We start from the raw sequence: 16,238 nt of genomic DNA, 5'->3' as shown, positions 1-16,238 counted from the left end.
TACGTTCCTAAGGCTGTGACATAAACTTTCAGTTTAGTCGAACAGACCCCTAGGTCAATTTTGCATTGATCCACACTCAAGCCCACGGTTTGGAGTTCTCCTGAGGCCATTTCCACTTGATGGAAATCATTTTGTCTACGAGCTGCCAACCCACATTTGTTTAATGCATATGACGAAATGAAACTATCTGTGGCACCAGTATCAAATAAGATTTTGAGTTTTATACCATTGATAATACCTGAAGATTCCACTACAGTGGATTGATGGGCTGCTTGGTCGTGGTTGACTACTGCATGAATTCTATGATTACCTCGATTGTTTGATATCGGTTCCTTTCCAGTCCTATGCAGTATATTCGATGAAGCTTTTGGGCAGTCGCGCTGAAAATGCGGTCCTCCACAGCCCCAACAATTAAGCTGCGCTGATCCTCTTGAATCAGGACATGAATTTCTAGAGAACGAGCTTCGTCCTCTCAAGTTGATTCCTCTCGAATTCCTTCCTCTACTGGCAGTCCCTCGAGATGTCCATGGACTGGTGTTTGATGATTCCGCGGCTATAGAGTTTACTGCCATGGGAGCTCTTGTCCCTATATTTCTTGGGGTAAACCTGTTACCATAAGGTGGCCTCGAGCTATCTCCTCTAAAGAAGTTTCGGGGAGTCTTTCCTGGAAATCCTGATTGTAAAGGCCCTGCTGGCCCCATATCCTTTTTGATTCCAAGGTGCTCTTTTGCATAACGACCGCATTCGACTGCCTCGGCTACTAATGATGGTTTCCACATGCTTACCAAGGCTCTGATGCGAGGATTTAACCCAAATATGAAGCGTTCAGCTTGACGTTCATCAGAGTCTAAGTAGTGAATGTATTTTACAAGCTCCATAAACCTTATCTCGTACTCTTCCACCGTTTTATTTCCCTGAATTAATGTATGAAAGGCTCTGGCTTGCTGTTGTTGAAAGTATGGAGGTAAATACTTTGCGCGGAACCTTTCCTCAAATAGTTCCCAAGGGACATTATCCGATGTAAGGTGCAGCTGCTTCTCCAGATTTCCCCACCAAATCAAGGCACTTTCCTTTAATTGAAACACGGCAATTTTTGTTTTTGCCGAAGAAGAATATTCTCTTAACCTAAAGCATTTGTTCATTCCTTCTAACCATGCTTCAGCGCGTTCACCTGCTCGACCTCCTGAGAATTCTGGGAGTCTAATTTTCTGAAGCTCCCGAGAAATGTCTTCTCTCGACCCTCTGGACTCAAAATTCTTTAGTTCCGCTGAACTGGTGGTTACATGCTGAAATTCCTCTTTGGTTTTAGCCTTAGTTGACTCTTTTAATGTCTCCAATAAGGCTTCCAAGGAGTTCATTATCACAGTCAACTCTGGCACTGGGGCGATTGATGTTGATAATGGACTAGGTGGTGACGATGGTGATGGGGCTGATGATGGCGACAGTGGCGGCATTAATGGTGGTGATGCTGCCTGATCACGTCATCATCGCTCATACGTCCTTACCATTTGTAATGGTTCCTAAACACATCATAACATTTTATAAAAATTTTGAGGTGGACAACCGAATTTAACACACAATTTTCTTTTGCAACTTCACATTCATAAACGGGTATAGTTTTGCTATTTTTACCCGCTAGGTGGATCTTACTGGTACCGAGGTCAAGGAGGGTGGTCTCGCGACCTCCTTGTCCTAATGCAGGGTATTCTATCCTAATATGAATAATGCAGAGGTGTATGGTTATTAGCTCCTAAGGTAAGACATCTAAAGTTTATTTACCTTATAACACCCACGAAGATAAAAATGTTAAATGTCTCGATGCAAAGTACGTCGGTAACATACCCGCCATACCTCAATCTAGCTATTATATTTAAGGGAGGTCATATATATCTATAATTATACATTAACGAAATCCTTTTATTCATATTCAACACTGATGTACTTAGCAGTCCCATTGAACTCTTTGTGGTCATTTAATAAAATCTATCTTGAAATCCTTTTAGTTAAAAGTCTGAACTATCACAAAATTTACCCTTGTAAAATTGGGCAATTTCAGTACTCTTGGTTTATGAACAATGCAGAAAGAATTGTTTATATCCCAGTATTATTGGGCACATGCAAGAAGACAAGTTTTGTTTTGAGCATATTTACCTATACTGTTTAGCTATTTCTTAATAACTGAATATAATTCTACAGACTATTTTATGAATGATTTATACAATGATTGACATTAATAGAGAAGTATACTTATAATTGATTCTCATGGCTATGCAAATTGGTAATTAGAAATTGCCCTTTGTCTTTGATTTTTCTTTGGTGTTTTTGGGGGCTTGTTGCAACATTTTATTGATCTTTTGAGGTCATCATCTCAACAATATTCGTGTTCCTTGTACCAGCTTATTTATATATTAATAAAATAAGGTTGAGTTCTTCTGCATGTTTGTCTTGTTTATTCTTCAGTTGCGAATTATATTTTCCAGTTTTGTCATTAAATTGATGGTTGAATTTGTGCGAATTGTTATTTAAATTGACGGGATAATTTTCTGAAGCATTTTTTTCTGCAAAATTTATATTTGGGACATTACATAGGTCAATGCAACTAGAGAAATGCAATCATCGATAAGAACAAGAAGGAATGCATGAGACTACTCCAAAGCATTAAGTAAGCTAAACTAGCAAATACAAGAAAAGTAGATGAAAGAGCACAATCATGCAATGTTGATGTGTGTGTGTGTCTGTGAGTGAGAGAGATAGAGAGACAAGCTGACCAAGGGATAGATATAACAGTGAGGGCCTAACTCAATATCAACATCGTAAGTGTAAAGACAGGTAGAGATGTACTATACCCAACCACCTCTATACAATTGAGTTGATGGGGCACTCCAAAAACAATAGAATTGCCTAACTGATGCATTCAAATGCAGAAGCAATGCAAACAAACATATTTTAATAACAGCATGGAAACATATCTGCCAAACTAGGGTACAGATTTTAGAGATGGGAGATGTCTCAAAGTACTTGGAGACATCCCAGAAGAAACAAAAGAAAATTCCCCTAATGACCCAGTAATCTAAGAAGAATGCAAAGCTTTCTAAAACAACCGAGTACATTTCAACATGAATTGCAACTTTCAACACATTACAATGAACCACGGCCAACATGCATTCATCACAAAAAAAAATCCATAAGAGAAGAAATACCATAACAAGTAAATGCAGAAAATTTCGTCACATACTCAACCCCCTCTGTGCCTAATTGAAGTTATGGGGTACTATTTTTTTATTTTTTTTCCTTTATCAATACAACAATTAGTTCTGATAACATAATTCCTTACCAACAACCAAATTTTGAATTTACTGATCTATAATTTTCATCACACATTTTGACTTACTGACAAATTAGCAGCTACAGACATTTTCTGCAGCAACAAGCAGCTATAGACATTCTATGCAGTAACACCTACAGGTCTGATAAATAGCCTATATCTCTCGAAGTACAATTTGGATATTTTAAGATTTTTGGTGGAAATATCTATTTCAGTATAAAATACCTCTACACCAAAAAATCACCCCAACAGAGATTACAGACTTGGACTTACAGGCAACTATGTAGCTACAGGTGTTTTCTGTAGTAGTAAAATAGCATTTCATCATGCTCATTTAAATAACAAATACCAATTTGACAAGTTCATGCAAACTAAAGAAAACTAGTCTTCAATCTCAAAATCTCGCACTTAAATTTAGAACTAAAATTCCTAAGCCCTCATACACCTATCTTCACAAATGATCACATCATTCTTTATAGACAAGATAACAGAATTCAAGTGTCGTATCTTCTGTATGAACTTAATGCAATGACACAAAATAGTACATTCAAAGTAGCATTTCTATGAATTTTGGGATCACAATATAAAGATGCAACCATTGTTAGGACAGTATGTTATTAATTCTATGTCCTTCCAACTAAGCTTCTAGAATTCAAAGAATCAACAACCCAGACAGCATGTTAAACGTTTGACTGCTACTGTACTCTATGGAGAAATTCACAGGAAATTCTTATAGTAAATTCTAGGATTGTAAACAGAGATTCCATTGCATATTCCATGCAGAATTCCGTTTCCATATAACTTACATAAGCATTTTTATCTACATAGTTCTTTTAAATTTGAAATCTCAGTTGTAACAGAAAATCGTTTATTTTTAAATGGACTGAGAGTAAGTCAAGAAATTTCCTATAGCACTATCACTGTAGTACCCATTTACGACCAAGACTACGAGAATGAACATCACAAAATTCCCAAAAGTAAAACCCGATAACAGCAGAGGATAGCCAAAAATGTACAAAATTACAACCATGAGTCTAACCACATATCATCATGGTGGTATTGAGCACAGATTTATCTATTAGTTATATGCGAATTTATCGTAGATCACTTTTAATCAATATCGGTCTTAAAAGTTTTGAATCATATTTTAATATGAATCGGTCTGTTGGGCTACGCCTACGCAGGTTCGAACCCTGCTGTCGACGCCAAATCCCAAGCTCTTCAGAGAAAAAAAAGCGAATCCTCGAGAATATTAGGCCAACCCCCACCGCGAGGAAAGGGTTCTCGAACCGCTGATCGAGGCCAAATCCCTATGAAGATAGTATGATGTACAAAATGTCTTTGTTCTGGAATTTTCGGTTTGATGACACCAGGGGCTTTGGCATCTGCGTGGTTAGAAACATTATCCTTTTAACTAATTGAATTGATTAAGGATTAATAGAATTACACAACAATTTCGATTTATTATTGGGTCATTGTAGGTTATAGACGTCACGATTTCAACGAAATGATACGGGTTCTGATACGGCTTCTGAGGAAGCAAATTTTTTTTTTTAACACTCAATCCCATCACCGCGGACTGGGCTTTATTATAGTTTGACGGATACCTCCGCTGGGGTTAGCTCCGCTGTAGCCGTCAGACAGACGCTCAGACAGCCGTTTATACGCTCAGACAGATGTTTATACGAAATTCTAGCCGTCGGACAGACGCTCAGACAGACGTTTATACGAAATTCTAGTTGTGTAGGGCCTGTGAGGTCCCGAAGGGTTTGAACGATAGGCTCTGATACCATGTGTAGTACCCTATAAACTTATATACGGTAATAACCAGAACAGAAATACAGTAAGCATGAAGAATTTTAAGTTTGTACTTACCTTCTGCTAATTGCTGCTGATTCTGCTACTGAACTGTTGAACTGGTGTCGTTGATGATGTTGTGGCTATTTTGATCCAATTTCCAGGAGACCAATTCCTCCCAGCCAGACTGAGCAGATGGCTGCTCAATCCAGTAAGCTTCTCGCAGAAGCTCACTGCCCCCGTGCCTAGAACCTCAGACCGATTAAAGCTCTTCCACTGGTAAATCTTATCCCTCTAGTTTGTACTCCTGATTCTCTGCTCTGCCCTCCACTCTCGGTTTTTCCCCCTTGTTCTCAGCCTCATCTCTGCGGTTTTATAGCCTGGGCTAAGCGGTGGCCGCCCTGCACACCAGCGACTCCACCGCTTCCTCCCGTGGTGACAGCTTCCTCCAGCATGAGTCATCCTCCTGTACAGGTGATTATGGGGAGTATTCAGGTTTATCAACTTTAGCCTTTCACCATATAACTTTATAATATTGAGTGTGTACCTTATCACTTTATGTATGTTTGTTTCTTTTAATATAAACTTTAGAATTTTTAGGTTAATTAATTTTTGATATTAGTACTTGATTTTTTTTTTTATTCTTTTTTATAAATATCATTTTTATTTATTTATTAATATATATTTATACAGGGCATATAATATGAGTATTTAAGGATGGGTCGTTACAAGAGTTCCTTCTCATGAATTCAGAGGAGAGCTTTTTCATTAATATGTTTCATGACATCACTTATCTACGAGGACTATGACATTCCTCCTTATTTCATGCAAGGACCTTCGGTTACCCAACCAACTTATTGATTTCCTCGCAAAACGAAGTCATTTAACCAAAATTGATTAAAGAATGAAAAATACTTGTCATGTGAAGATGAAATCTTCACCTTGATCATGTTGAAAGTGGTTGAAGCAGATGTATTGATGCTTCCTACGGATGAGATCCTTGATGTAATGATAGGAAGCTTGCCTTCAAGATACTTCGACTTATACATCTGATCCTTATGATTAACAAATTGTTGACATACTTAAGATGGCACTGTATTGCTATCACACAAGTGGACATGTAGCATGCAACATCGAGTAGAATTATAGAGTATCGAGGTCACTTGCTATGATCATCACCTTATAGTACCGAGATCTATTTTTGAGCACTGTGTTGTAGATTATCCGCTTTTATATGCCATTGAGAATGTATCATCAATAAAGTGTGAATAGACAGTTTACCCAATGCGAAATGTTGGAGCAGTAAATTCCATTTCCAATTGGCGGAAGAATTGCCAGAGGAGGTGCGGGTAGCTTCATAGGACAAAGGGAGGCAGTTTACTCACTGGAACGAATTTCCGAAAGCATTTTTAGTTGCCAGTGCGAGTTGTAGGATCTCGTACGAATTGCAGGTAGAGAGTGCAAGTTGTTGGAGTAGGCAGAGTTTGTTTTTGTAGAGGAAACTTAGTGTTTCCAGATCGATTTTCCAATTGTAGCGGAGAAAATTTTTCGGAGCTTTGCCAGTGTCAACCAAGCAGATTTATGTACTCTTAAGTTGTTGAAGATTAATAATAATAATAAAACCCTCATCTGTTGAACTGGTTTTCCCTTCGGAATTTTCCTTGGGACATTTATCCAAAAATATTGGTGTCCATTATTTGTGTGTGTGCATAATTTTCTCAGTCCCTCTGGTTTTTTATTTTTCAGTGAAGTTGCAGTTGTGTTTTATTCAACATTTGCCGCAAGTTAATTACAGCTGACAAATAATCTGAAAATATAGGAGAATAATGACCAGTAATTGCAACAATAATCAAATTTTCACAATCCGTACTTGATGACTAGCTAGGGTGTATCATTGCAACACCGAAACCAATATGGCTGGATCAGCTAAGGTGGATCTCGCACCATCGAAAACTACTCTCCACACAGGTTTGCACCCAAACTTCAAGCTCCATGAGCTCTCAAATCAATTAACAAAAGCAAAATCCAAATCAACATATCCAAGGAGCTCCAGTCTTCCTTAATGTAATAAGTAATCAGAATAACATGGGCGATTATCATGGGTCACCTTAATACCATGGGTGTCATTTTCCCCCTTTTTTTATTAAAGTGACTTTATAAGGTTTTATTTCTTAATTAATAAAGTCTTTTTTTTAATGTAGTTACTTAATATCACTTTAGAAATGACATCAAATAATTAAATTACTGGAGTCTCTTTACTTGTCCCCGAGCAATCCATCTGTCACCATTCATTGAGTCTCCTCCTCGAAAAGGGACATTACACTGAAGCTTTTGAAAATTGGTGCTTTGCACTCCTGCCTCCCATTTTGCTCTTTCCCAACAACATAGGTCTGTACACATATAAACTGCTAACATAGCAGTCAACTTTGGAGTATAATTGCATTGAAATTGAGTGCACCTTGGTAAATGGTCTAAATGGGAATGCATGTGAATTATTAACTGGAAATGTGGATTGCACCTGTGATATTAATGATGATGATATCGAATTTGGATTTTCAGATGATACCACGTTTTTGCGTTTGAGCAAGACTTTGTTTTTGCCTTAGTTTTTTAATTAACATGCATTATAATGCCTTTATAAATACTAGTACTAACAATCCTTGAACTTTAGGAACTGAAAATTTTATACTATTAACAAATTCTGAATACTTTTGCCTCTTGAAAGTTGGAATCAAATATTTTTATTTTCCAGCACATATCGGTCCTTTTTATACAAGTAATTTCTTATTGCAAAACTTGGAGAATTTGCATTGCTGCATTGTATTCAATTCACATAATCACTTCTTCAACTGTAGCGTTAAATTCCAAAGTTCTTAAAGTTTATGAATAACATCATTTCTAAAATTTTCAGGTGTGAGAATGATTGGGAGAAAGCCTTTTCTCTTTTCTTTTGGGGTATGTTTGTCTTCCAAATATTTCCATAATTCCAGAAGCTCTACTTTATATGCAACTGTGGTTTATGTCTCTTACTCATATGCTTGATTGACAGGTATCGGTTCTTTTCTGGCATTGCTCTGTACAATGGGGTTAGTACTACAGCCTTTTTGGGGTTTAATTCACTTAATTTTTCATAATGTCATTCATTTCTTCTTATCATGCTTCATTTTATTTGCATGATTAGCTTTTGTTATTCTTGCATATGGCAGTGTGGGTTGGACATCCTAGCAATCTGACTATTAGAGACAAATAGAATTTCAGGTGTCATTCAGAGGAAGAAGCACGTATATATTATTTCAAATGCATTGATTTGCAATAAGTAACAAGGTTAGGGGTGTTGGTATGTGCAATATATGGAATGATTAGTATCGTTAATATTATATATGCATCATATTGTAATTACTAGAATAGTATAGAAAATCATATCCATTTAATACATATAAACATTTGGAGCATTGATATGGTAGTCAGCTGTCCTATGTCATGTAATTACTAATTATATGATTTTATGTGTATTGTAGCTTCATCAAGTTCTCTTTTGCAAATGGAGTTGCAATCCTTTTTTCAGCCATCATTGGTGTCGTGTTCTTCATCTGGTAATATTGCAACCATGGTCCGTCCTTAGAAATATTTTCGTTATCTAAGATATTGAAAAGTCTAGCTTAAATTACGGCATGCTAATGATTTTCTTCCTATATATTTTTCCTTTGTTTGATGGTTTAGAAGAATTGGAGTATGAATCTCAAGTGGATGTTAGAGGGAAACTTGAAAAGCTAGAAATATATGAATGGAAGTAGACATGGGGGCTCACTTGTGTTGTCAATTGACTCTCTATATAGAACTGCCTTACAATGAATACCAAGATATATGAAGAATTTTAATTTTTTATCTATGCTGTGACGTTGTCTTGAGAGGCCAAAGAAAAGATGCAATATTGGGCCAAATAAAATAGCTGGTCCTAGTTATACTTTCAAAGCTTGCAATTAATGTGTCAATTATCCATCTAGATTTTGATTCATGTAACATTTGGTGATTTTACTGGCTATCATTCCATGATAATTGGTTATTCCTCTACCATCAAGATTAGTTGGCCTTAAATTTGAGACTTGAGTCAAGTGATACCCTCTATAGAAATAAAGGAACAACACAGATAAGGCTGCCTTGCAGAGAACAACTTTAATTTGCTAATATGTTCAAGAACATTGTCAAACCATTTGTTTGTTTAAAAATTGACTTTTTCCATTTTAATATAAGTAAAATATGAAATATCGTCTAATTTTTTCGCACCTCCATAAATATGCAGAGTTTTCTTTCCTTTGTCCTATCCTAGATGCTTTCATTGTTTACGAGAGAATATATGTATTTATATAAAAAGATAAAAGCTACATAAGGTGAGACTGGTCATCCAACAAGGGTTATGCTGCCCGCTAACATTGAATTTTCCCTAGGCATATCCAATGCTAAGCTTCAGCATGTTTGTGAATACATCTGTTGGAACTTGGTTCCAAAGTTCAGGTTTAAATTGAGTTCTATTTACAGAGATCCTCAAATTGACATGGGGGGCACTATGTTTAGTGCCTCTGCATGAGATTTCAATTTAGATTTCAAATCTAATTTTATCGAGCGTCCCATACAATGTTGTACAAAGTGGGGATGAAGCAGGTGCATTTTTTGGAAGCAAAGCATCAGAAGCATCTACTATATATATATATATATATATATATATATCCAGAATTCCAAATTAGTTGCAGAATATATCAAAGCAAGCATACTGTACACAAATCAAAATAGAAATGGCATCCATAGTACATTAATGATTAATTATCCAAGCATCAGCCATCTATAATCTAGATTCTTCTCTTCTTGTATAGTCTCTGCCTCTAGCTCAATTCTCTAGAGATATTAGTCATCATTGCCCAATTTTGATCAAACCACTTAATCCAAGCCTTAAATATGGTAGAAAAAGCCTAACATGCTTGATCGATGATTTTGAGTTGTTTGAGGGGTATATTTTTGCTAAGGCCATGACAAAGGAGCCCAACAATCAATCCCACCAACATTGGGGTACATATAAGGCTTGGTGCTCTTGATTAAATGCCAATCACATACCCTCACACGTTATCTAATATAATGAGATGCCACAATCCCATTGATCCTGAAATCCTAAAAGCTGTTAAGTTTGCTGAATTTTGAATGGGATATGAAATTATATTTTCGTCGTATGAAGTCCGATGAGGTTGGAACTTGGAACCACTCTCAAACATCTTGAGTCATTTCATGGTAATGTTACTTTAAGAATTTAACATTAACATTAGGGAGCATCTAGGAAGCATTTGGGGAGCATGATGGGAGCACCTTGGGAGTGTTTGGGAAGCACGATTCCTCACATAGTGGTTCCAAATTTCCAAAAAAAAAGGTGCCCCACGGAATTGTGTGAATGCTTTCTGGAACTGCGTTGGAAGCATAGCGGAACCATGTCAAAACTATGGTTTGGCCTGTGGAACCGCGAATGAAACTGTGTTGGAACTGCAGTTTGGCTTGCAAAATCGCAAAGAGAGATATTATGGTTTCCACGGGTCCAGGAACTGTGATTTTCCAAGTGAAGCATGGTTTTGTTTGCGGTTCCCCCACTGATCAACATGATTCACAATTCTGGCTTCTGATTTGGGGGGATGGGACTTCCTACGACACTAGTTGCATACATGCATTTTATATGCAACACTTGAGTTTGCATGGGAGGGTGAGTGTTTCAAAAGGGTACTTTCTGATTTTGAGAAAGTTTCTATTCTTAGAAACTCAAAATTTTTAGCAACTGAATATAATTTGAGTAGCTATCTGATGGTTTTCTAAAAGTGTATTCTTTGATTTTTGAAGCTATTATTTTTGGACTTCCTATTTTTAAAAATTTTCTATTCTTGGAAACCAATCTTGTTTTTGGTTACCCTTTTATTACTAAATGAGCTAGATCACTAAATGTTGAAACCCTGGTTAGGGTTATTCACATAATTGAGCATAAAGGAAGATACACGCAATACACAATATGATGTTATGAAAAATGCTTGAGTGTGTATGGCAAAGAGGTTCTCCTTATATAGCATTTGGGAGATGTAATAATTGTTCAAAAAATGGGATACTTGTCCAAAACCCTAAAGACAATAATAACCTAAAAGCCTATATTTTAGCCTACACCACTAAGGTGACTTTTTACAGAGGTAAGACTTATCTTCTTATAGCATTTCTCAAGGCTTATACTATCAAAAATAGAACTTATTGAAAGCAAACATCAACTGATTGAAAACAAAATATTAGAAGTAAATAGAACCAAACATTCTTTAGAAGCTTCTTATTTGAAAGTAGTTCTTGGACTAGATTAGTCCCATCAAGCTGCCTCATAAACCTCATAAAGGTGTAAATCCGAAGGCAAATTCTCAAGTCCTCGAATATCACCTAAATTATTAGACAACCATGTGTTGAGCTACACCCATAGTACTCCATCAAATTGTCTCATGACCATTTTCCAAAAATTCTTGAACTATCTAGGCATCCATCCATCCTGAGTTTAGTTTACTTTAGATCCCTTTTTGCCTTCAAATTCATTGAATTTTGTAGCTATGGTCGGTCTTCATAATTAATATTTTAGCCCTTCAAATATGTGTAATAATAGATATAAGACATGTTCTTTATGTCATCTTCAAAAAAGAGAATTTCAAGTTTTGAAATTCGATTTTTATGCCCCTCCAAATATTAGGTTGGCCCTCCAAAAGATCAAGTCGGCTTGACCCTTTGGACGCACCACTTCGGGGTCATCCAATCAATATATATACCCATTAGAGTTCGTCACTTGAAAAGCAATTCGGATTAGTTATATTCCTTTTTGTTCACATGTGGGAAGTAGTAGAACGAGATTCCTCTAGGGCAGATCAAAGTCATTCAAAGAAGATTAAGAATATCCAGGTAGAAGGCTGAATTTTGAGGAAGGCAAAAGGCCGAATTTTGAGGAAGGTAAAAGGCCAATTTTTGAGGTAGGTAGAAGGCCAAATTCTGAGAAGACTAGGCCGAATTATTTGGGCAGAAGATTGACTTGTCTAGAGGTCAATTTGACCTAGTGTGCCTAGGGTATGTTACTAGTGATTTTCACTTGAAGAATTAGATGTATCTCTGTTGAACTAAATAATTTCTCTAAGGAAATAGTTGCTCTCTTTTTCCCCATGTGGGTTTTCCCCAAGTAAAATTCTTGTGTCTCTTGTTTGGCTGTCTCTTTATGATCCCACTGGCATTTTGTTTCTACTATTGAGATCTTTTGTGTAATTGCTTTATGATGAATGTGAATGCAAGAAAGATTAATACAATAAATCATAAGATGTAATTATCGGATTAAGATATCCTTGAAAAATCAACATGGTATTAGAGCTATGGTGAAAGACCAACCTTGAAGGAGTCCTAGAATTTGGGACAAAAGTCCTCATCCTCATCTGAACTCTGTTAAAAATAAAAGGTTGATCCGAAATGGAGGGGGCTAGTTATAGATCACCCCTAGTTACAAATCTACCCTAATTGTAGGAGGAAGAATAATCACCAAAGTCTAAGGCTAGGGCGCAAACAAAGCTAGTTTGGATTACAGTGGGCCGAGAAGGCCTAAGGGCATGTTGTAGTGGGCCGAGAAGGCCTCAGGGCCTATTATAGGGGGCTGAGAGACCTCACTAGGATCAAGGAGCTTCAAAAGAAACACCTTTGTTTGTGGAAAAGGTAGCAAAGTTGTTTGTGCATGAGGCCTACTAAGTTTGTTTGCAAGTGGGATGTAATCCCTTGATTGTGTAGGGCACTATACTTGAAAGAGATTGGACTGATGCTGTTAAATATTGGTCCATCTATTTTGCTTGAATTGCAACTCAAGGGTTTACAACAATGGAAACCTTATTGAATTTCAGTGATTAATAGAACAAGCTTCCAACATTAATTGTACATCTTTTAGATTTGTGGAGATTGATCACATATATGATCATTGGTATTGATGCATTTGTACTTGGAGATATGTTTGAATCCTATGACGGTGAAATCTGTGGCTGATTCCAAGCCTGCACCTTATGAGAATAATGGTTGTTGAATTCTCTTAGGGACAGGGATTTTTTGTGGTTGAAGGAAGACCCCTTGTTGAGATGTTGGAGTTTGACAATATTGTTGCTACTGATGACCGAGATGCCTCAGGATATCAAATAGAAGTTGATTGCAAAAGGAAAGTATGCCTCTCAGATTAAGATTCACTGATTGGTCAGCAAATTCTAAGTCCATCCATCGCATATAATGATATATATTCAAGTAATACTTTAAAGGTGAATATCAGTACATTCAACAATTTTGTGATGTATCCAAAGGATCTTGTAGGATATTAAGTTATCAATACAATGTTGATTTGTGTAGGTAGGGAGGTGTTGTCGCCCGGATTGTACAAGCACCGCGACAACGCTCAGGACGGGGGTTGTCACTCTGATCCCGACCCACTCCGTTCTAGATGTCTCCCAACAACAGGCTATGGGGGCTGTTGACCACTACGTGTCAACTACCCATAGCAGTACACCCCCTTTTCTTCGCAAAAGGGATAGCACTTGATCAATATGTCCGTGCCATTCAACAGTCATCGTCAACCCGATCATGTTATGTTGTAAACCCAGTCTGCATGTGTAAATTGTAAATAATCTTAGCAGATCTGAGTCCTGTATGTAAACTGCCTAGGCAAACCTAATTTTCTAGTGATAATCTACGTTCCGAAAGGTTTTTTTCTCACCGATCCATGATCAGCAGAGTTTTCCTTTAGCCTAACCCCAAAGCTGGAATGAATTTTGTCATTAGAAACTTGGGGGAATCCTAGTGTGCTTCGAGTCTATGTAAAAGTAATTTGGGAATAATTTTAACTATTTGGTTAGGTTGTTACAAATTGCTTGATCTGCTAGATTATATTTGTGTCGCAGAACTAGGTGGTCTATGAGGGTCTATGTCAAATGGGTTTTCCCCCTTGAGATGTAAAATTGTAAAAGTCATGATGTAAAGTGTCTTGAGGGTTAGAAAATGTTTTATCCCCTCATAAGTCCTAGGTCCTAGGTGATTTTTCCAAAGGTTAAGTTCGAAGATCCATTAAAAATAATAAAAAAATAATAAAAATTAAAAAAATATATAAAAATATAAAAATAAAATTAAAATTAAAAAATAAAATAAAATAATAAAATAAGACAAAATTTTGAGAAAATAAATGCAAAATTTTAATTTTTAATTTATTAAAATGCATTTAAAATTTTGACGGATGAGATTAAAAGATATCTTGATCCTCATCGACGATCAAGATCATTTTGACATGGATCACTTGAACTAGCTGTTGGGAATTTTTCCTTTAAATAGGGTGTCAGGGGTCATTTGAGATCATTCGATCTTAGAGTCGTGTGCTAAAGAAAGCTCTATTGTAGTCACTTTTTGTGCAATAAAGAAAGACTTTGGGGTTGAAATCTTGCTGGTGTTACTCTTCTGGAAGTGTTGTAAGATGTTTTATTTTTCTACATAATTTTATTTTCAGCCATTGATGATAGCTTGATGAAGATTGATTTAGGCACAGGTATCTTGTTTGATCTCTGGGGTTTGAATGATAGTTTAATTTCTGAATATAATGGCAGGTATCTCCATTTGATATGAATTTCACTGTTGTTTTCTTTCTCTATGTTAATAGTTGAATAAGCTATGCAGGATATCTTTAATTTTGAGTTTACCGGGCGTTAGGGAAGTTCTCGGCTGAACCAGCCAACTCCCGGATTCCGTTTTCTGAAAGAGCCCAGCCAGTTTTGATCCCGGGCTTATCATTTGATTTTTTTTATTTTTATTTTTTATGAATGCATGAAGGGTTTTCTGAAGTAGCTCACATTAAATTTAAAATTCTAAAAATATTTGTGGCATATTGACAAATCTGGCTATTTAGAGCCTCTGAGCTGTAATTACTGTAATTATTTAGCTGGTTTTAGGGTTTTTAGGTTTTGTTTCTTGCACATTTTACTTCTGGGTGTTCTGTTTTTGCCATTGCAGGTTGCAGGTACAGATCTTGAAAAATTTTCAGGGTTTTCATTAGACAAATCTGAATGCAGGGCAATTTAAAATTTACTGGAGAATTTGCAGGGTTTTTCTGAAGAAATTCGAGGTTTTCCAAGCCATTTGTCTGTTGGGGCTTCATTTTCGCATGAGAATTTCGATTTTTTTTTTTAAAAGCAAGCTATGCTGTGCATGCTGCTGCCATACCCTCTGCCATTTCAGCTCTATCCACATCCTCAGCTCCTCTATTCTCTACATGATTCCCTTCACCCTTCACACTGCCACTTTCAGCTGCAAGCCAAACGCCCCTCCGTCCACACTTCTTTCCCGCCAATGAACTCCCATCAACCTTCACGCAGTGCTATCCAGCTCCACGCAGTTCTCTCAGCGTCTTATCCCTCCCGCAGCTCATTTCCCTCACGTCCCTCTTTCCTCTGCGTATTCGTCCCAGCTCTACGTTGCTTCTCTGCTCAGCAAATCCCTTGATTCCGCTGGCCATCCTCATGCTGGAGCTCCCAACGCTCAACTCATACCCACGCAGTTTTCTTCGAGCCTGCAAGAAACCTCGGAGTTAGCAAGCGCAGCCCTCTTTCCCTTTACTGGCACGCATTTACGTTGTTTCCTACCTATCAAGCTTCTAAGCCTGATCCAGCCTTCCGCAGCAGACCACGCAGTCACCTGCGCAGTCATATTCTGCTTTCTCACGTCGACCACCTGCAAAAACAAACACAATAAAAAAAAAAGGGATTTCAAAGTATTTCGATTCTTTTTTTTTCTTCATTGATACGATTAGGGTCTTAAGGTTAAACGTTTCGATTTTAGTTTCTTTTGTTCTGTTGATGTATAGCTTAGATGAAGTGTTAGTCTTTATTTTGATTTCATTTGGTTTAGCTGTTAGTTTAGTTTAATTTAATTTTTATTTTTAATTTAGTTTTGGTTTTTTTGTTTCAATATCAAAAGAAAAATCATAAAAATTAAAAAAGGCATAAAGAATTTTTTTTATTTAGAATTAAATTTTAGATTTAGATTAGTTTAATATTTGATTTTTAAGTTA

General features: G+C 36.8%; 1 protein-coding gene across 8 annotated transcripts in view; it reads left to right on the top strand.

Moving 5' to 3' along the window:
- Positions 1 to 16,238, top strand: part of LOC149144912 (uncharacterized) — a 383,146-nt gene that overhangs the window by 325,127 nt on the left and 41,781 nt on the right. For 3 of the 8 annotated variants that reach the window (XR_016264642.1, XM_089448997.1, XM_089448996.1), the window contains exons 6-8: positions 8,034 to 8,077; positions 8,172 to 8,208; positions 8,641 to 8,715. Coding sequence is in view for 3 of the 8 variants with exons in the window: in XM_089448997.1 (XP_089305123.1) it covers positions 8,034 to 8,077; positions 8,172 to 8,208; positions 8,641 to 8,715 (156 nt within the window). In the remaining 5 variants the exon portion in view is untranslated. Of the gene's footprint in view, positions 1 to 8,033; positions 8,078 to 8,171; positions 8,209 to 8,328; positions 8,460 to 8,640; positions 8,716 to 16,238 lie in introns of those variants that run through there. The other 5 variants (XR_016264644.1, XR_016264646.1, XR_016264643.1 and 2 more) reach the window with 3 other exon arrangements.

Source organism: Pinus tabuliformis, chromosome X (assembly GCF_031772625.1).
Source record: "Pinus tabuliformis cultivar Carrire ecotype Pingquan chromosome X, CPIR1, whole genome shotgun sequence".
NCBI classification, from domain to species: domain Eukaryota; kingdom Viridiplantae; phylum Streptophyta; class Pinopsida; order Pinales; family Pinaceae; genus Pinus; species Pinus tabuliformis.
Note: the sequence above shows the minus strand (reverse complement) of the source record. Positions and strands in the feature narration are given on the sequence as shown.